At 52.6% G+C, this 20,858-nt stretch overlaps 1 protein-coding gene across 7 annotated transcripts in view; it reads left to right on the plus strand.

The window, feature by feature from the left end:
- Positions 1-20,858, plus strand: part of MYRF (myelin regulatory factor) — a 62,397-nt gene that overhangs the window by 24,032 nt on the left and 17,507 nt on the right. For 4 of the 7 annotated variants that reach the window (XM_026850229.1, XM_026850232.1, XM_026850231.1 and 1 more), the window contains exons 2-7: positions 1,839-1,926; positions 2,718-3,044; positions 6,556-6,617; positions 12,317-12,626; positions 13,087-13,259; positions 13,574-13,697. In XM_026850229.1, coding sequence (XP_026706030.1) covers positions 1,839-1,926; positions 2,718-3,044; positions 6,556-6,617; positions 12,317-12,626; positions 13,087-13,259; positions 13,574-13,697 — 1,084 coding nt within the window. Of the gene's footprint in view, positions 1-1,138; positions 1,234-1,838; positions 1,927-2,717; positions 3,045-6,555; positions 6,618-12,316; positions 12,627-13,086; positions 13,260-13,573; positions 13,698-20,858 lie in introns of those variants that run through there. The other 3 variants (XM_026850233.1, XM_026850234.1, XM_026850235.1) reach the window with 2 other exon arrangements.

Genomic DNA, 20,858 nt, shown 5'->3' on the forward strand with positions numbered 1-20,858 from the left:
AAGACAAGTTTTCTGATAGCTGTTGCGGCAGATGTTTGCCAAACGCATCGTGTGATTTAGAGCGAGATCTCTTTTGGCTGAGAGCGAGGCAGCAGGGAGTGCTAAGCCCCTGCCAGAAGGGTTTCAGCCAGTGGTGAGGGGTCACAGTGGCCGGAGAGGGGCCTTGGTAGAGCCACACGTGGTGAAGCATTGGGAGCAGGCTATAGCAGAGGTCCTCAGGGACATGCAAGGTACACAAGCACCCTTGGCGGTGGCCATCGGTGAGCTCTTCCAGCCAACTGTAACTCAAAGCAGGACAACGGCGTGGTTGCTACCACATCACTGCAACTTCAGGAGATGACGTGGTTGTCAGAAAGTACCACACCCGTGCTGACCTGGGGTCTGCAACTGTAGAAGTGAGGTGCTAGCACTGTGTAGGACCTCCAGGCTCTGCCTGCCCTGTACTCTCTATGATGCTCACCTGGCAGCAGCATCACTTATCCCTGCTCCACGTAGCAATGGCATAGCATCACCACCTCCTCCCCCAGCTCCCCGGGCTCTGCCGCGGAGGCACACGGCACACAAAGGGTTAGATGTCTCGCAAGTGAATGGCTACCCAGGTTTTTTCCCCTCTAGCCTGGGTTACTAAGGGAGAGATCCCTCCATCCGCGCACACACCCTGTCCATTTGGCAGAATTCCTAGCTGGATTTATTTCTGCCGATTTGCTTGTCTTGGTATGAAAGGGATTTGCAGAGGGGAGAGCTGCAATTGGCCGGGGGTGGGCTGAAACCCCCCGTTCTGGGTTTTTGCGGTTCAGCGGCTGACCTTTCCCTGGCGCATGGTCTGCAGGGGGGAGGCGGGGGTCAGGGTCTTCTCCTGGGGGTGAGGGACATTGTGCTTTAACGTGGAGCCGCGAGGTCTTTCAGGAAGGGGCCATCTTCGTTATCTGAGCTGGGGGAGGTGGGGGGAGCTGGGCCTTCTCTTCCACTTTCTTGGCAGTGTCTTTGGCACCGAGGGCTGGCACCGACCCCAGAGGGCTGCAGACTCCCACTTCAGAGAGACAGATAAAGAAAGCACTTTCTGTCAACAAAACCCAGCCCAGCTTCCCCAGAACAGGAGAGTGGAGGAGGAGCTCTCTAGGAGAAAGGAGAGGGAAGTCCACCGCTTGCCCATGTAGGAGAGGAGAGGGAGGAGGGCTCCTGCGGGGTCGGGAGCTGATCCAGAGCTGTCATGGCAGCAACGGAGAAATTCCAGTGCGTTTTGCAAAGCAGAGACAAGGCTCCAAAGGGAAGGAAACCAGCTTTCCTGGAGCAACCCCTGAGCCCATGCTTACAGCCCTGCCTCTGCCGGAGTTGCTCTCTCCTGCAGCCTGCAACAGGGAGCCCCTCGGTCCCAGCGAGGCCAGTGGCTCTCGCGGCTTTGCTGACAGAGCTCTTGCAGGCCACGTCAGCACCGAGTTGGTGGTGGTGGTTGGGCAAGACCTGGCTCTGGTGCTCCGTGGAGCCATGTGTCTTGCATAGCTCAGGCCTGACCCCATGATCTCCCATCTCCCACGTGTCCTGAGCCTGGCCCTGGGAAGCCCGTGTGTCCCACAGCCAGAGCGGGGCTTGCAAATTGCTGGAGACAAACCCCACCCCTGTGTCACCACCCGGGCTCGTCCCATGCGCCCCATCTCTGTCTGGTTTTATGCTGGGATGCAGATGGGTATGGATAGATGGCAGTTCTCGAACTGAAGGATCTGCTGATCTCAGATCAGTTTCTGGGCTCTGCAAAGGTTTGGTGATGTTTGTGACCTGCGAAGCAAGGGCCTTTCTTGTTCTTCTCATGGCTCATGCTTCCACCTCCTCTCCCTTTGCAGGCCATGACATTAATGGAGCTCTGGAACCATCTAACATCGATACTAGCATCCTGGAAGAGTACATCAGCAAGGAGGACTCACCAGATATGTAAGTGCTTCCCTCGCTCCGCAGCAGGAACAGCCTTCACTGTTGTTTTCTGTGGAGACACATTGAGCAATTTCCAGCCCTACGATTTGGGGAATCATTTAGAAATCACTGTGCACCCCAGCTATGCCTCTGTCCCTCCTAGAGTCCTCGTTTATTGCTCTTTGCTTCCTTACTCATTTCCAGTTCTTCCTCCTGTCTCTTGCTGGCTTCTTGCCTTTGAATTTCCCCCGTCTCTTCTGTCCCCTCGTATTCACCTCCTGAGGGCACCGCAAAAGACTTTTTCTTAATTTGAGCAATGGGAAAGCAAGCGCTAGGAGCTCGGTGTGAAATCCCCAGCATGACATGAGTGTGGAGAAGGGAAGGGTCTCCCTCTGTGTGCCGATATCGTCAAGGGGGGGGAGCAGCCAAGGTGATCTGGGCCATAGCATGGGAGCAGCATCACTGGGGCTGACGGGGCAAAGCGGCTTCCCTGCACTGGCCTGTAAGCGGAAGCACGGTGAGCAGATCCTGCTGTCTTCACAAGCTTTGAGGTTGGTGTCCTGGGCGCTTCTGGCCTTTACAGCTCCACAGGTGGATTTTGCACCCTTGGGGTTGCATCCCACCAACCCAGGTGATGGACCTGCCCCCCTGTACGCTCCTGCTGGTGCCACCACAACGCTGCCTGTTCTGCTGTTTTCTGGATGTCCCAGAGTGGCTCCATCCCCATTGCTGCATGGCTGGGGAGGGGAGGGGTGGGCAGGAAGCACCGTCTACCTGTCCCTCTGCTGAGGTTGTCCCCTTCTCTCTCTCAGCTGTTTCCCTGACATCCCTGCTTCAGCCAGCTATGCACACCCCCAGCCCTCCAGCTCAACCACCATCAACGCACCTCTTGCCAGCTCTATCACCAATGTGACCAACCCCGCTTCCAGCGGTTCCCTCCACCTTCCTCCCCCGGGCAGCCAGCTCCCCATCCGCCATGCTCCTCTTCTGGCCAACTCTTGTGGACCCGGCTACGGTGCTCACCTCAACTGCAATAACAACAATGGCATGGTGGTGCCCAAGGGCTACCTCGGTGGCCACTGCCTAAACAACGTGGTTCCTCCAATCAAATCAGAGCCCAAGGCCTCCTACGCACCTGGGTAAGTGGGGTTGGGGTGGCAGAACAAGGGTGAATGGTGGGACGAGTGTTCTCCAGGCTGGTGGGGCCTGGAGGGTGGGGGTAGTTTGTCCCACTGTGCCTTAAGTGCTGGCACCATCAGTCTGTGTGAAGCCCTTGCTTCGGAGAGATGTTTTTTTCACATGTGTAGGTCCTGAAGTTTCCTGAAAGGTTGTTTGGTGGATCTTGTTTGTGTGCATTGAGTTAGAGAGGATCAGTAACGTCCCCCACATCTGCAGGTGGTGGCAGTGCCATCGGCTCTGGGTGACCAGGATATCTATGTTTCTCATCTACAAGTGTGTGATGGGAGAATATCGTAACATTGGTGGGGTTTTTTTAAGAAGGAAGAGACAAAGAATAAATTTGAACAAGACAAAAATCAGTCACCAGGACGTTCCTGTGACTATCTCAAGAGATGTTAACTAAATTAAGCAGAGAGATGTACTTCTCCTAGCCTGATGTTGTAGATACTTCACTCAAGGGAAGAAAAAAATGGCATCTGAGCTGGGTTTGTACTCCTTTGCAACAAACTCTGGATGCAGACCTGCTGAAGGGCAAGAAGATGACCGGGTTTTAGTATTGCTGATGGACTCAACTGGACAGTTAGTCCTGGCAGGGGAAAAGTTGTAGTTCCTGCTTTCTGGGATGGCCTTGCCTGGAACAAGCAGGAAGGGAATGACCCTGTCAGGCCGGGAGAGTGCAGCAACATGGCAGCGGCCAAAGGGACAGACAGAGACCGTGTCTGCAGAGAGCACCTGGGCAGGCATGGCATGCTGAGAGCGTGTGGCCCTACAGCAGTGTCTGGGAGAGAAGCTTTACTGCCTGGAGACCCAAAGGGAAGAACGTGTCTGGTCCCTTCCTCCTCATGCACCTCTCTGGTCTGGGCTGCTCTCCCCCAGTCATTGAGAAGTGAAACAAGAAGATGATCTGAAGGTGGACAGAAGAAAATCAAGTGTTCAGCAGCATGTTCAGCAGCAGGAGGCCCTGACAGTTGGCGATAGCCACACCGCAAGGAGCTGTGCCATGGTCTGACCTGTCTCTGCAGCTCAGGGGATGGCTGGCCCTGACGCACTCTCTGCACAGCCAATCTCTGCGCCTTGTCCAGTGGAGGTGGTGGATGTAAGGGACAAGGGGGCCAGGACAGCACCAGGAGGACTCATCTCTGCAAACCCCTGTCTGGCTTTTCTCTCTCTGCCTTGTGCCCTCTGGGGTTGCCAGTGAGTGCAGCCTGGCGATACTGGATTTGGAAGCCTCCAGCACACTGAACCAATGATTCAGCCATAATGCAGCTCCATTGGGATGACTTTGGCCCTTTGGATGAATTTGGAGAGATCTTCCAGAAAGAAACAAGCTAAACAAAATCTGCCCTTATTTTGTCCCCAGTCCGGGGAGTTTTCCTTTGCTGTGTACCCAGAAGGCTACGTGCATCTTAGGGGGAGTCAGGCCCAAAAGCTTGATGTGATGCCTTGTTGTGTCCCTTTCTTCTGCACGCACCTGACATTCTCCAGGATGTGAGAGGTCCTGAGTAAGGATCACAGCTTGCAGTGAAGACCTTGGTTTGGATGTAGATGAGCTGGGTCGGCTTTGATGGCAGCGTTTCTTCAGCATCCCAGAATGTCTCTTTCCCCCTTGTACTAGGCTTTTCCCAGAGGAGCAACATCTCACATGTTGGATACCAACAAACCCTTCCTTGGACTAGACACATCCACACTACCTCTCTGTGTGAATCCTGCAGTGTCCACCTTTCTTTTGCAAGGCCTTCTCCAGCCTGAATTGTCCCAGGCCCTTTTGTTACTGACCAAAACTTGGCTTGCTGGGGCACAAATCCTGATAAATTCCTAGGAAATACAGTATGAAGTCATGTCCAGCATGGCAAGGAGCCTGGAGATAGGGCTGGTGGTAGATGCTCCAGACCAAGCGTAGGAAGGGAGCGGTGGAAAGGTGCTACGAATGAAGGTGGAAGATGAGGGAAGTACAGTGAGGGCTCTTTGTTGGTGTTACACCCTCTCCGGCTGTGTTCCACTTACCATGGAGAACCCATTTGCCTGGTCTTGGGCTCCTCTGGTGCAGGAAGGGGCTGCTGGATGTCTTGGTTTGCTGCTGTAGTAGTGAGTGCTGTCAGTAGCAGAATTTCAGAGGCATGTGCATGGTGTACTGCTGCCTAGGGGCCTCGTTGACTTTTTGGCCAGCTTTCATCCAAGAAGCACTGATTTGTCTGGGATTATTTTGCAGCCACAAAGCTGGTGGTGTAAGATGGGGGAGTGGAAAAGGATCCCCATTGAAAATCCACATGTGATGAGGACCGAGGTGTCAGGAGATGGGGAGGAAGCCGTGTTTGTCTTAGATGGAGCAGACTTTGCTGAGGAACTGGGCTGTTGAGGCTGTGTGTCACCAGTGATGGAGCGGATATGGGTGGGCAGACAAGGTATCTCCCTGCCCAAGATCTCCACAGGACAGAAAATGCAGGCAATGACAGCTCCAGCCACCAGCGCCACCATCTCCCTAACCATCTCTGCAGCAGCTTTGGCTTGCAGTGACCATGGCTCAGTCTAGCTGGGATCAGGGCCTCAACTTTTTCTGTGCACTTGATCTCTAAAATGTTGCTAGAGAAGAACCTGAGACAGGCAAATCCTTTATTTGTGCATCAGGGTGGTGGAAATTTTACCCTGAAGATGTGTGAGGCCCAAGCTTCTGCTGCAGTGGGATGCATGCTGAGGAGGGGCTGCGAAAAGGAAAAATTGCTTCAAATGAATTTCCAAGGAGATGCTTTAGAAATGGCTGAAGAGCCCAGCTGACTGGAGTCTGTGCTGGCTTGAGGTAAAATAAAGAAGGATGAAAGAGCCAACCAGCTCCCTGCAGTGCATCTGTGCTGCCACCACACATAACATGGCTGGTCCTCAGTCCTGCCGTCCCCAAGCCGTGGGTGTGCTGAAGAAGGCAGCTGAGAGGTCCCCCTTTTATTTGGTTGCATTTTGCAGTCAGGGCCAAATCCTGCTCCTGGTGACATTGGAGTAAAGCCAGGGTGATACAGCCAGCAGCTGTGGTGGTGCTCAGGTTCGTACAGGTCACAAGGCAGAATCCATCCTGTGGTGCATCAGATCCCAGGTCCCAGCCCAGCTGCCCTGAGCCTCCCGTTTACCCAGGGTGAAGCACACCGTCCTTCTCCAGGGAACAGATGAATTTCAGTTTGGCTTCTTTTAACTGGGGGTCTCACTAGCAGGTCAACAAAATGTCTGTTCCGGCTCCTGAGGTCCAGGGAACCACTCTGGGGAGCGGGGTAGGGTGGCTCTCCTGAGGTCCAGAGAACCACTCTGACAGCGCTGACAGTCCCGAGCTCTTCAGCTGGACACGCTTGGGATGTTGGGGAGCTGCTGTGGGCGCCGCTGGGATTTCCAACCAGAGCCTGGAGGGTGCTTTGATCAAACTGGACCTATCAGTTGAGCTGGAAGCTGGTTTAAAATGACCTTCCCTTCTCTTTCCCCATTGCTCTGCAGCACTTTACCTGACTCTCCCCCTGACTCTGGATCAGAAGCCTACTCCCCTCAGCAGGTGAATGGTAAGTGCTTAAAAAAAGAGGGGAGGTGGGGGGGGAATTAGTAATGCAAACCCCAAACCCAGCGTCCTCCCCCTCTTTGTTCTGTGAAAGTGGTTGGCTCTGAAATCTTTATCAGACGGGAGAAAACAGGCGGCTGCAATACGTGGGGAGATTATCAGTTAGTAAATATCCCTAGACTTTCGCCTATTGTTCTGCTGCTAGTCTTTGCAAGGGGGGAGAGCGAGCAAGAGAGGGAACGGGAGAGAAGGCAAGGTGGGAATCCACTTACACGGGGAGAGATCAGCGGTGTGACTTGTCCGTGGGCAGGGTGGGATATGGAGCTGCAAGCCTCCTTGTCCTGCCCTCCGCCTCGGGTGAGCGAAAGGCCAGGAGTGTGAGCGCGTCCCTGAAATGGAGCCTGGCTCAGGGAGACAGACATGAACCCGCCGTTTATCAGTAAGTTCCTTCCCAGCCCTTCCCTCCACTCCAGTGGGGCCAGTGGATCCTGGGGGTCTTCTGCTCCCCCTGCAAAGGGCAGGGAGAGCTGTGTGCCCACAGGTTCAGGCGGGGTCACTGCCAGGCCCTCCTGGCTCCCCCAGGGGAAGCCACTGAGCATTATTTGGTTCCTCTGGTGACCTTCACTGCTCTTTGGTGGAAGAAACTCCTTGGTGAGGAAGGAAGGTTGCTTCTGGTCTCCCTTCCCCCGCGGCAGCAGCACCCTCTTCCCCCAGGCTCCAGCCCAGTCCCCACCAGGAACAGCGCCTGCTCTTTTTTTTTTTTTTTTTTTTTTTTTTTTTTTTTTTTTTTTGATGGAAGAGGTCAAGAGTTCTGTTTATCTTGCTAAAAAAAATCCCTGGAATTCCTCCTGGCCGTTCCTTAAATATAACAAAGAGGCCGGGTTGCTCACCACAGGGAGAGCTGCTTTGACGTGCTGGCAGGAGCACCTCTGCTTGGGGAGGAGAGGAGGCTCCGGAGAGCAAAGCAGCTCCTTCCTCATGAGGGAAGGATCAGATTCCCAGACCTGGTTTTATCCTGGAGTTAGGAGTGCGGAGCATGGGTCCTGCATTTGGCAAATGCATCGGCCCCTGTCCCCACTCCAGTTAGGAGCCTGTGAAGACTGTGATGTGCTGTGGACATGGTGAAGAGGCACTGTTGGCTGTGAGGGCATGTTCTCGGACACTCGTGTGTGTCCCTTGAAAGCTGCATGAGGTTTCCCAGCTTGTAGCCAAGCTGCCAATACCAAGACTGACCATGCTGCAGGGTCAGGATGTTCACTTAAAATGATGCAAAGACCCATTTCTTGCAGTGTTTTGTAGGGGAGGATGCGAGGCTCCTCTCCCAGCCCCGAGGCGGCTGTCCTACATGGGTTTGGTCTCTGAGGGTTGTTCTGCAGCTGTTGGAAGTTGTATCCGTCAGCCAGACTGAGTGGTGCCAAAGCCACGCAGCCAGTTGCGTTGTCGAGCCATGCTAGTCTTTGCTCCAGGTTATGGGTGGAAATTGAGTGTTTGTCAGGATGGCAGGAGCAGAGCTGGGTAAGGGGCATGTCGTGAAAAAACAGAGAGATACTCTACCGCAGGGATGTCACTGCCCGCCCCAGCCATTGTGTGAAAACAAGGCTGCTCCTTGATCCTGATCCCCAAACTCCTGAGGATGGAGACCTCCCATCCTCCCTGAGCTGTAGTGCATGGCCAGGCTGTCCCTGAGACACCTCCAGAAGGGCAGCTGGCCCAGGAGCAGGACCCGTGAGCGTGGGCAGAGGAATCCATCTGGATATGTGCTGGAAAAGGGCAATGAGAGATTTTGACAGGGAGCAGAATGGGCGAATGCATGGAAGCAGCCCTGCCCTGGCAGCCTTCAGTAGGAACGCTCAGTGTAAATACATTTCACTTTTCCAGACCTTGCAACGGGAGGAGTTTTCTGATTCCTAGTCAAGTGCTTTGGCCTCATTAGTCAACCACTGCCTGGTTGTTCGGAGAACAAAGTCCACCCAGCCCAGTGTCTGGCTCAAGGCTGGCTGGTGGCACCTGCTTAGGGGAGCAACCTGGCAGAGACCTGCAGATTTCCTCCCTGCTATCCCCATCCATGTCCCCATAGTCTCTATGACAGGCTTGGCCAGTCCCTGGGTGTGTTTTCTCCCTCCCGCTGGTGCTTGGCATAATCAGATGTCCCCAGCGGGCTGCAAAGAAGTTTTTTGCACTTAAACCACCTGCAGAGTCACTGTCCCTTCCTTCTCCCCTTGGTTTCCTTATACCCCAGGGCCAAACACCACAGGAGTCAGTCCCTCATTTCTGCAGGGACCTGGGTGTATGCTGTGGGAACACCTGAACACTCAGGCTGAGGCAGACACACCTCCACAGCGTTAGGCAGAGGCTGTGAAAACAGATGTGCTTTGGCCTGGCAAAGAAAAGGTGGATGGAGGCTTCTTTTGTGGGGCTGGGGACCAGGCTGCGTGGTTCCCACAGCCAGGGAAAGCCAGCAAAGAGCTCTGGTTCTGAGGCCATGGCTCAGCTGCACGTTTCATTGCTGCATGGGCCTTTCAGTTCCAGTTTCTCATCTGTCAGGTGATGTGCTTCAGCTAGGCATCAGCACCTGGCTTGCTACTGGGTTTTGTTGGTGTGTGAGATCCTGGGGAGGTCTCAGGAGGGTAATGTGAGTTTAGCGGATCTTTTTGCTGCTGTTCAAAGGCCGATGCTGTAAATCTCCTTAGCAAGCACAGGCTTTTGGAGTGGTATTGATATCTGTTTTAATGCTAGGATGGGAGGGAAGGACTTCCATGCAGGAGAAATGTTGAACTTACACACAAGGCTTCTGTTACCCACTTCCCTAGGAGATGCCTCAAATTCCCACTCATCTACATCCAGGATGTTCGCTCCTTTTCCTGGGAAAATTTGTAAATTCTTTCAAGTCATATTTTTCTCAGCATGACATCATCAGCGTGTGTTCTGAAAAGGTTCTCTCACATGTAAAATCTTGAGTATTGAGATTTTTCAGTGCGTAGATTTTCTGGCGTAGGTCTGCTCACACTCTTTGTCAGCTCATTTCTCATGTGTCTTGCAGTAAAATTAGTGATCATTCTTTTAGTTTTCCTGTATTTCTTCACTGCTTTTCTTCACTTGCAAAATCTAGCCGTGCAAGGGTTTGATTGTGCTAAAGAAGTATGTTCCAGGTGGAAAGTTTCTTCTCTTTACAGTTTCTTTCTCCTCTTCACAGTTTCTGCAGTGAGGGTAGAGAAGCTGACATAAGAGATCATTGCAATTCATCAGACTCAGATCTTTGCCTTCCACTTGCTCATGACACAAGCTCACTCTATTTTAGGCTGCATTCAAACATAAAAATAAGGTGCTGAAATGATGCCAGAGCTGATTATTCCCAGAACATTTGAATAGACACTTAATCCTGTCATTAAGGCTGATGAGAGTGCTGTTACAACTTCACCAGCGCGGTCACTAGTGGGACCAGTCCTTCGGTGCTGTGGGCAGCCTCAGACAAACACCTGTGTTCAAAGGAGACAGAAATCATCCTGCTCCATCTGAGATGAGCGCTGAGCCTGTTCCACATCTTGCCAGCACACCAACTTTCTCACCAACGCATGTGTTTTTCTTAGTAAAATTATTCATATTATTTCCTTTGGTCAAATCACTATTTCTAGGAATTCTTGAGGCACGTTGGGTGAGATTGAGCCATGTTGCTTTTAATTTACACGCTTTAATTTTTGCTTCTAGCCTCCAAAAATGTTTTGGTTCTAGTTAAAGCCCTCAGCTGAGCACTGGTGTTGCTGTGCATTGGGTTTATGGGTAGCTGGAGACCCAAGCAGCTGCAGAAAGGGAGATGGATTTGCATGCACCTCCACACACCAAGCATTTCTTTTGATGGTGATATAGTCAAATCGACCCTAATCATTGCATGGCTTGAGTATCCAATTCCAAATAGAGGAGGAGAAAGGTAGGATCCCATTTGAATGTCCCTTTTTGTTTATTTAAATTTAGAGATCAAAGTCTCCTTCTGGTTTAAATTTTTTTAAAAAAACAAAGCAAACAACAAACAAACAAGTGCCCCCACAGGAATCCCTACCGGTGCTGCTGATGAGCTGGAGGTGTTCAGGTCCTGCAGTTGTCTCTTCCCTAGCAGTTCCCATGCCTATGTGTGCTCTCGTTGGAGAAGCAGCACAGCGATTGTCCTTGCATGGTTGTAGTCGGTGAGAGGCCTGTTTTGGTGCCTCTGGCCCAAGCTGGGTGTGGGCATCCCTGGGACATCTCTGCTGGGACTGTGGAGTGTCCAGGCACCACACCGAGCTGGGACCCGAGCTCTCGGCAGAGCAGTGCTCTGTGGGGTCAGTCTCACCCTCAGCTTCTCAAGGCTCCCTCAGCAGACTCTGGGTTCTGGGCAGGGTGTGGTGGCCCACACAAGGGCCTCCCTACAAGGAGCTCTAGCATCATGAAGTAGATCTTCTTTGCCACAAGAGCATATTGCTGGGCACTTTCCTTGGACCATGCCCAGAATCAGTAAAATCAGGTAAAGTTCAGGTGCTCTCTCTACAGCTCTGCATTTCTGGGCTCAAGCTTCGGACCCTGTTGCTGACTGTTGGACCTTTGCCCCCAGCTGTCCTTTCTTGGTCCACGCAGTTCCTTGGTGCTATGGGAATACTGTAGTTGATGGATTTTCTATTTGAAGGGAAATAAAAAGCTAAAACAAAAGCTGCCTGGGAATTCCTAAAGACATGCTTTCATTGCAAAACATCCACACGCGATACCTAGGTTTAGCAAATATCAGGAATGCTTGTGGGAAACATGTCCCCTAGCCTGAGGACCTGGTTGCCCTTTGAGTTTTTGTTCTTTGAGCTTCAAGGTGAGCCTTGCCTACTTCCTTTGTGTTTGCCCTGTCCAGTCTCACCTCTTCTTAGAAGATGAACAGAATCCCAGAATCATCTGGGTTGGAAAAGCCCTTGAAGCTCCTCCAGTCCAACCATGAACCTCACACTGACCGTTCTCAACTCCACCAGATCCCTCAGCGCTGGGTCAACCCGACTCTTCAACCCCTCCAGGGATGGGGACTCCCCCCTGCCCTGGGCAGCCCATTCCAACGCCCAACAGCCCCTTCTGCAAAGAAATCCTTCCTCAGAGCCAGCCTGACCCTGCCCTGGGCAGCTTGAGGCCATTCCCTCTTGTCCTGGCGCTTGTTCCTTGGTTCAAGAGACTCATCCCCCCTCTCTGCACCCTCCTGTCAGGGAGCTGTAGAGGGCCATGAAGTCTCCCCTCAGCCTCCTCCAGACTAAACCCCCCCCCGTTCCCTCAGCCGCTCCTCATAAGACATGCAGAATGCTATGAGACGTGTGGTTTTGCAGTGTTGCGTGTCCCTGTATCACGTGGCCATCCAGGACCTTGCTGTGTCCTCGCTCTGTAAACGCCACTTGGACAGGCTGTGTCTGAAGTCGGCAGCCAATGCCACTGACACAAGAAAGGAAGCCCTGCTCTGGTTCTCATGCAGGGCAACCCTGGTGGTGTCTGGGGCCATTAAGGAACCTGGGAGGAGAAATCAACGCAGGGCAAGGTGTCCATTGCAAGGGACATGGGATGGCCGAGGGGACACGGCCATGCTGAGGCGAGGCAGAGGTGTGGGTTCATGAAGCTCACCAGGACTGGGACGGTTCAGGGGCAGAGGAGTGCTGGACCTGGTCTTAGGACACGCTGGTCTAACAGCTGTTCCACTTTATTTCCTTCAAGATCCTCACCTCCTCCGGACCATGACCCCCGAAAACATGTGCCACATGACTCCCCCTTCTCGCCTGGAGCACCCTCCTCCTCCGCCGCCTCCGCCTCCACCCCCCCACCTCCAGGGTCCCCCGCCGCCACCCCCTCACCCACACCAGCAGCAGCACAACCCTCACTACCCTGGCCTGCAGCGGGACATGTACATGAAGGCTGAGCCCCTGATGCCGCCGTACGGCATCGGGCAGGGCATGGCTCCTGCCGACCTCCACCACGCCCAGCAGTCGCAGATGCTGCACCAGCTCCTCCAGCAACACGGAGCAGAGTAAGGCCTCAGGGCGCTGGGGCTTTTTGGCGTGATTCTTGTGATTTGGGGAAGCGGTGTGGGATGAGGGGATGGGAGCTGGAAGCTTGCAGAATGCGTAAGCAAAATGAGTGGCTTTAACTGCAAATTAAGGAGCGTGCTCTGGTTCTGGGGAGGCATCGAGGTGGAGATGGACCAAAGTGTGGGGCAAGGCTTTGCAGTGCATGGCTCCGGAGTTGGTCAGTGGGGACAAATGAGATGAAAGCAAAAATGTGGCTCCATGCCCAGGTGGCCCAGAGCTTGATGGTCATAGGGTGGGTGGGCAGAGCCTGGTGGGAGAAGGTGGTGATAGTGCTGAAAGAACCCGTGGCTCCTTGCACGAAGGGTTTGGTTTTTATGTGAGATCCCAGCTTTTTTCCTGGACACGGATGTTACCTCTTGCTTCCCTGCTCAGCCTTTGCTTTCCCACGGGTCTCTGCAGCCTCCCAGTGCACCCTGCCAAGAAGCGGAAACACTCCGAATCGCCCCCCAACACCCTCAATGCACAGATGCTCAACGGGCTGATAAAACAGGAGCCAGGTATGGGGTCCGTGCCACTCAACCCTGACAGAGTCCAAACGCCTCCCTGGCATCAGCCGGGAGCGCTCTCACCAGGTATGTGGTTTTTGCCCTCCCTGTCTCCCTCCCCTTAATACCCCCAGCATGCAAACCCCTGCTGCCAGCACGGGCACCCCTGGGCGCTGGGGGGAGGGCACGTGGGCACTGCAGGGTGCCAAATGGGGGGGGCTCCCGACCCTGGCTGGGTCCTCAGAAGGGGAGAGCAGGGCGGTGAGTTCGTCCTGGCCCAGATCTCGTGCCCGTGGTGGTGCCCTGGCAAGCTTCAAGCAATGCCATTCGCTTCCTTGTGCTCTTACTCAGCTGGACACTCTGTCAGAGTGACTGAAATTGGTATTTTCCCCTCACTGCAGGCCTGATTCAAGATAATGACAGCTTGAATGGCTCCTACTTGGATCCCAACTACCAGTCTATAAAATGGCAGCCACATCAACAGAACAAGTGGGCAACTCTGTATGATGCCAACTACAAAGAACTGTGAGTAATTCATCCACCTTTGGAGAAAGTCAGATTCACCTTTAGTGTATTGGTGGCAAGGGACTGGGGTTGGGGGCGTTGTACTCACAAGACGGGACAAGGATTCTCCTGGGCTCCCTCTTGTCCTCTCCTGTTGCCTGCTGATCTCTGCTTGCTTGTGCTGTGGTGGAGATGCTCTCTCCACAGTACCTTTGCCATTGGGAAAGTGACTTCTCTGCATTTCTGCGGGGCCGATGGAGGATTAAGAAATGGGGTTGGCTCTGTAGGAGCCAGCAGAAAGCTGTTGAGCAGCCACTCAGACCTTGCTCTGCCGTGGAGGGTTGCACTGGCAAATATAGCCTTGTCCTGAGCATGGTTTGGGCCAGCAGCACCCTTCCCTCCTGCCCAGGCTTACCAAGCTCCTGGATTTTAAAATAAGTATTAAGATTTCCTAGACAATGCATAGCAGGGATGACTGGAGGTAATCTAGAGCCACTTGAGCACCGCTTGAGAGCAGCATAGAAAGGAGCCTGAGGAGGAGGAGAGGGAGTGGTTGATGGGCAGAAGGGGGAAAGGAGGAGAGAAGGGAAGGAAAAAGGAGGGTGTTGAGGAAAGCTGGGAAGCCAGGAGGGGCGGTGAGGTGGCAGAGAGATGAGGGGAGTGTGTGGAGAGGAAAACTGGGGTGGCTGAGGCAGGTGGGGGAGCAGAGAGCAGCTGGGTAGGAAGGTGGGCTGGGGGGTGCTGCGTGGGGCTGGGAGCTGGACCGAAAGCCTGGGGCAGAGGAGGGTGGAGGCAGTGCATGGCCAGGCTTCACAGGGAAACAGGAGTGCTCAGGAGGAAACCTCTTTGGATCCTCCCTGCATTCCTTGGAGGTGACAGAGAGCTGGCAAGCAGCAGGTTGGGTTCCAGGAACCACTCATTGAGCAAATGAACCCCCCCATTTCCCCTCCTGCTCTTTCTGCACAGCCAGTGGCTGGTGGGAGTCCTCTCAGGGACACAGAAAAGGGGGTGCTTTGTTATCTGTGATACCAAATAATCCAAGACTATTATCACACCTTGCCTGAATGGTGCTCAGGATGGAAGTCAAGGGCCCAGGTGAGGCCAGAGGCAGAGTAGGATGACGAGCAGGGAAGCCGCTGCTGCAAGCCCCAGCCCTCCTGCACACAGATGTCCAGCTCAGCCAGCCCTAGCCCTTGTACCATCTTTGATGCAGAGTGGTGCACCATGACTGGGACACACTCTGGGCTGTTCCCCTGCAGAGAAGGGGCTGTTGCAGATGGTTACTTTGGTGACATCCTGTCATTTGCAAAGACTCTGTGGCTGTTTCCCTGACTGCAGCAGGAGAGGGGTAATTTGGGGAGGTGGTTACTTCTGGTTTACTAAACTGTTTCCATAAAGGAAGCAAGTCCCACCTTCAGGTGGGATATCAACTACTTCTGGGAACTTGTGAACAGCTCTGAGGTCCAGTCCTGTGGCCCTGCCCCTGTTCTCCACCACCAGTTTCCTTTTCTATAGACCAGACCAGCCCCTAGTTCCCACTTTACCACACTGGACAGTGTTTGCATTCAGCTCCCACCTCCTCAGAGCGCTGCCTGGACATGCCATCTCCTTGATTTGGTTTTCAACCAGGGCCTGGGCATTACTGGGCAGTTGTGACGCTGCTGCTGCAGTTTTCTGACCTGACAGAACCACCTTTGGCTTTTGCTGCTGTTCTCACTTCTCTCAGACTGTTTTTGTGTCAGTACTGTGAGCCTCACTATCTTTACTCCATGTCAAAGGGCTTCGGAGAAGTGGAGGCACCAGGAGAAGCAAACCCCTCTTCTCTAACTCGAGCAGTTCTTGGTCACAGCCTGCCAGTCCCTGGAGTGGCCTCTTTTCCACCGTCTATCTCTGCGGGCCTTTCACTATGTGGCAGAATCACAAATGCACCTTTTGTAGTCAGCAGGGTCCAAAGAGCCCTGAGCATCATAGGAGCAGACTTTCCTCATGGCCTCGCTTTTCTCTTTCCCATAATGAGTCCCCCTTTTCCTTCCATCTCACTGTTTACCTGTGCTAGGTAAACAGTTTCTCACCTGAAACTCATCATGACTCTCCCAGCTTGTCACGGACTATTTCCAGGTGTTACAGTCCCTGTTCCAGAGATTTGCCATGCACCCCAGTATCATAACAGGTAGACTGACAGAGGCAAACTGCACAAGATTTTCTGCTGGAGTTCTACAACCCGCAGCTTTTAACTTCTGCAAACCCAGCCCTGCTCTACCATGGTCTTTAGATCTGTGCTCGAGATCACTTGCCTAATACCTGCTTTTAGGATTTAGGGTGAAAGCCAGAGCAAACCTACTTCTGTGGCATTTAGGTCATCATCCCGTTGTGTAATGAATAAATTCCTTTTAACTGACTTCATGTAGATTTTAGAAACCCACGTGCGGTTTGTTGTGGCTCTGGATTTGACCAGAATTAAGGGTTAAGGTCCAAGGGTTGATCGATTAATTTTTGATTACACACCACCTCGGTGGACTCTTCCTCTTTGTGGTGGGTTCGAGGCCAGGTAGCTCTAGGAGAGCCTGTGCAAGCTCAACCTACATCTCTTCCTAAATGGAAGATCGCTTAGTTCTGCTGGTGCAGCACTGCACCAGAATAGATCTGTGAGAAACACCAAAAGATCACTCTCCCCTTCTTTCTCCCATAATGGCATTTTTTAGGTTGACTAATTCATGTTTCAGCAGGTAGGAGTCTTCTCCTTCCTGCCTGCCTTTTGGGCGTACTCAGCAAATGAGCAGCCAGGTGTGTCTCTTTGAGATCTGTGAGTATTTCCACAATTTAGTTTCCTCTGAGATTATAAAGCAAGGACCAGCCATTCCCAATCTGTTTTCCACTGGAAGCTGTCCTCTAGTTTCTAATGTGCTGTTAGTGTTTCCTGCCCCTAGAGGGAACAATTTTTTTTCCCCTGTGATCCAGGTGCCCACAACCTTTTCACAGCCCCAGGAATCTGAATCATCTGAACCATCTGATTTTACCCACTCTTGTTCTTAAGAAAAGAGACCAGGAAGGTTGGTTTAAGAGGGAGACCATCGGAAGCTGGTCAGGTTTTTACCCCAGCATGGTCTGTGGTTTAACAGCGTTTGCAAGGCAAGTGCTACGCAGCCCCCATGGAGGGGAATCATCCAGCTTGGCGGTGCTTCCTCCTGCTCTGCCTCAGAGGGAGCCAGTCCAGTGATTCCTGCTGCACAGGAGAGACCCAGCTCTGCTTCTGCATCTCAAGTGATGCTTTCTCTTGGGCTAGTGGAGTAATTGCTTTGTCTTTTATTTAATATCTTTTTGAACCGATACAGGATAGCTTATTCTGGTGCCTGTGGATTTATGTAATGTTCCATGCTAAGTATAATCTTAAAGGGAAAAAAATACAATTAAATGATATTCTGTGTTCTGCTCCTCTTGCACATTCAGAATTAGGTCCCTTAGTATAGAATTATAGAATCGCTTAGGTGAGAAAAGACCCTTAAGATCGAGTCCATTAGTAACCATCACTGAAAATTTTTTTGTTCCTCAGAATAGTTTCCTGCTATGGTTTGTGAGGATCAAGAGCCCTGTGAGAATTTGTTCCAGCTTGTATCAGCACTGTTCAAGCCCATTTAACAGCTCTCTCTTCTTATGCAGTGAGTGTAGCTGTCACATCAGATCATATTTGTATCTTGTGTCTGTGAATATGTGGAAAATTTCATCTTCGTTCAGGCATTTTCCTGGCAGAAAGCTACAGAGTCAGAGGCCTTCAACCATTTCTCCTTTTCTGCTGTTTTGGGCTGGATCTTGGAGCCAGGCTCCTTCTCGGCCATTGCTGTGGCTTGATGAGATGAGGACAGAATAGGGGGGATCTGAACTTATTGTGTAGTTCCTAAGTAGATATTTCTGCCTTCTTAGAGACTTGTACAGTGGCTTTTGTTGTGTGAATGGCAACAGATTCCCTGTCCCCAGGCAGGCATGAAGAAGTGGAGCAGCCCTCTGCAAGAAGAGCAAAGGGGAGCCGGGCTCCCATGAACTACATGGGTTTAGTTCTGACACAGACTTCCTAGAAGTAGGCTGGATTAAGGAAATGGAGGAAAGGAAGGAAGGATTGCTGCATGGATTTGAGTGGAGATGCCTGGAAAACTGTGTCTTGGCTTTCTGGGTTTGTGTCTCAGGCTTTGCTTATTCCTGGGCTGAGGAATCTCTGTTGGTCAAGAGAGACCGAAGTCTGGATTAGTTTTATTGATATGTTTCTTTTTGGCCTTTTGCACTGGTTTTGTGGTTTCAGACTCACTGAACCTTCAAAAGGGTTAGCTGGTTTCCAGCAGCGGTGCCGAAGAGGCCTGGAACCAGGCAGCTCACTAATTTACTCCTGGGAGCAGGAGTAATTCATCTCCCTGACAGCATACTCTGATAAATGCCAGCAGGCTCCCTCCTCCCTCTCTCCGTTTGTGTACAGTTTGAGGTAAGGCAGCTGGCGAAGGGCAGTGCAGTGCTCCACAGAAACATTTCCACGCTGAGGCCAGAGCTTCTCTGCTCTGACCTGCGGAACTGGGCTGGGGCCGTTCTCTTTCCAGCAAACAAACTGGTGCTCTGCCCTGAAGCTCAGGTCTACGGGCTGAACTGGAGCTTTCAGGCTTTGACTCCTTGGTTGGAAGAAGCGTCTTTAAAATCAGCACCAAACCTGGCCTTGGTGGAGATCCTCGACCTCACTGTGGGGTTGGAGACAGTGTGACGTGGTCTGGTTCTGCTGGGTGCGTTCTGGCTTCGGTGACTTGGTGTGTTGGCCAGTTTGGCTAATCCCGTGGTGGTGGATCGCTGAGGTCTCGCTCTCTCATGCTGTGAGTGTGTCTCGGACAGCTGAAGGGACCATGGATGGTGCTGAGCCATGGATGTGCTGGTGGGGTTGTGTCAGTCTAACGTGCACTGGGCAAGACAGTGGCATCGTGCTGCCCGACTTGGAGGTTCCTCCATCCTGGTGTTTGTATCCTGGAAAAGAAACAAAGCAGGGACTGTGTGGAAGTAGTGAGTGGCCCTTGAATTAGGGGGTCTCCAGACATTGTGTCTTAGGAGTGGTTGAGATATTGGGGAACCTAGAAGGAAGGAGAGAATTGGGGGAGATTTTTCTTCCAGAGAGGAAGCAGTAAAGGCATGTGAGCATCCTGACAATCCTGCTCTCTCCCACAAATCCCAGTACAGTTACCTTCCCATCAGAGACACATTTCTCCTTGCAGTGCCTTTCCCTTTGTGCTTTAATGTGGAGGGTGAGGGCGCTCCCTGCTCCCATAAGCGTGGATGCCAGACATGGCTGTGGAGAGTTTGTAACCTCTCACCCTCACTCAGATTGAGAGAAACCTCCCCTCCTCTGATCCTGGCCTTCTAAGTCCTGCCTTAATCTGCTTTTGTCGGAGGGGCGTTTTTGGCTAAAATAATCCATTTGACCCCAGACCTTTTATTCCTGACACTTTGCCCTCTGACCCCTACACTCTCCTTGGGAAAAGCCAGCAGGGTTTTGGCTGCCCCCAGAGCCATTGTCAGTGGCTGGTGTCATCCCTAATCCCAGGAACCGCTTCTGCCTCAGGGTCTCCTACCCTTCCTTCTCCTGGGTCTGGTACAGGGTGGTGTTGACTCCAAGGTCCCTGTGGGTTAAGATGAAAGGGAGGATTTTTTTTTTTATATAAGTGTCACCACTTGCAATGCCACAGGAGGTGATGTCCTCTCATCACATAGCAGTGGGGGAGTGGGTTTGCTGCTTCCAGGTGGGATTTACGTGAGAGTGAAAAAACACTGGAATAGGAGATGCAGGGGGTACCCCACCCTGCAGTGGGGGTAATCTGAGCGCAGCATCTTGGCTCTGAAGACAGAGGGCTGGGGAGATCCTTGGTCTCTCCCTGATACCTGGAAAGCAGTTTATTGCCTCTGACCTGCCCCAGCGCAGGGATCCTGCTTTGCGGGATGCACCAGCCACAGCTGTCGGGGAAAACTCAGAGGAAAGGGGACTCTGGAAGGACCAGGCATTTCTAGAAGACAGAGGGGGAGCCTGACTCTCTCCCCTCTGTCAGCATGTGTTTAGCAGCCATCGGTTTGAGTGATGTTAACCAGAGCATGTTTTGGAAACACCCATGGTTTGGAAATTCGGTCAGACCCTCCCTCTCCTCAGCTGTCTCTGTTAAAAACCAGTGGGATGAATGGTGAATGCTTGAGGGTCCTGGACAGACAGAGGCAGACGTGGGTCTTGATGAAAACAGCAGGGAATAGCTCTGCCACCCCCAGGGTGAGCGCGGAGGGTGCTCAGGCCAGCCCAAGCCGCAGCTCCCCATCAAGAAGAACCAGACGGAGAATTTGGGTCTGAAGCTGGGAGGAAGGCAATAGCATAGGGGAATTCTTCTCGTGCTTCTGGGCTAAGGTAGTGCTCTGCTCCCACCGTCTGGTTTGTGTTAGGGGCACAGCACAGCAGCCCCGGGTCCCTTGGGTGCAAGCAATACATAAGTTGCTCACAGCCAGCCCAGCATTATTCACAGCTGTCTGGAAACCCCCGCAGGTTTCATCCACGTTAACCCTTCACATGTGTGTGGGGGGAGAATGGCTTTCTTCCCAGAAGGAAGGAAGGGACACCAGGGAAACAAGAGTGACCTTTCTGTATCTTCTGCTTCCCAGAGCCTGCTGAGGTCTGGCTTATCTATCCCCTCAGTCTCAGTCTGTCCACCTCCCCTCCCCTTGCTCTGGGCAGTATCTGTCTGGCTGCCTGTATTAAGAACTGGAGGTGGAAGTCAGAAGTAGTTTGCTTTTGTGGAAGAGTGCTCCATAATTTTTAAGCCTGATGTCAAAGGCTAGGCTGAGCTCCCCTTTACCTCATCCATAGCTCTTTAATTAAAAACAATGAGATTTTGGTGTTCTGCTACAACTGCTTGATGGGGCGGGCGGGGTGAGAGGCATCTCCATCCCCCCTGCGTCAGGCAGGCAGCACCCCAGGGGCCCACCAGCCCAGATCTGGGTTTTTGGATGGTGAGAGAAAGGGGACTTGCTGCAAAGGCCACATATTTCCCTCGTTCCCATGGTAACCAGCCCATTAAGGAGATGTAGATTAAACCTCCCCAGCTGGTGTGTGTTCATCGGGCAGCCAGGGCCCCCTCCTCCTCCTCCTCCTCCTCCTCCTCGGCAGCTTGAGGCCATTCCCTC

Source organism: Athene cunicularia (genome assembly GCF_003259725.1).
Source record: "Athene cunicularia isolate RWA chromosome 5 unlocalized genomic scaffold, athCun1 chr5_part2, whole genome shotgun sequence".
Lineage (NCBI taxonomy): Eukaryota > Metazoa > Chordata > Aves > Strigiformes > Strigidae > Athene > Athene cunicularia.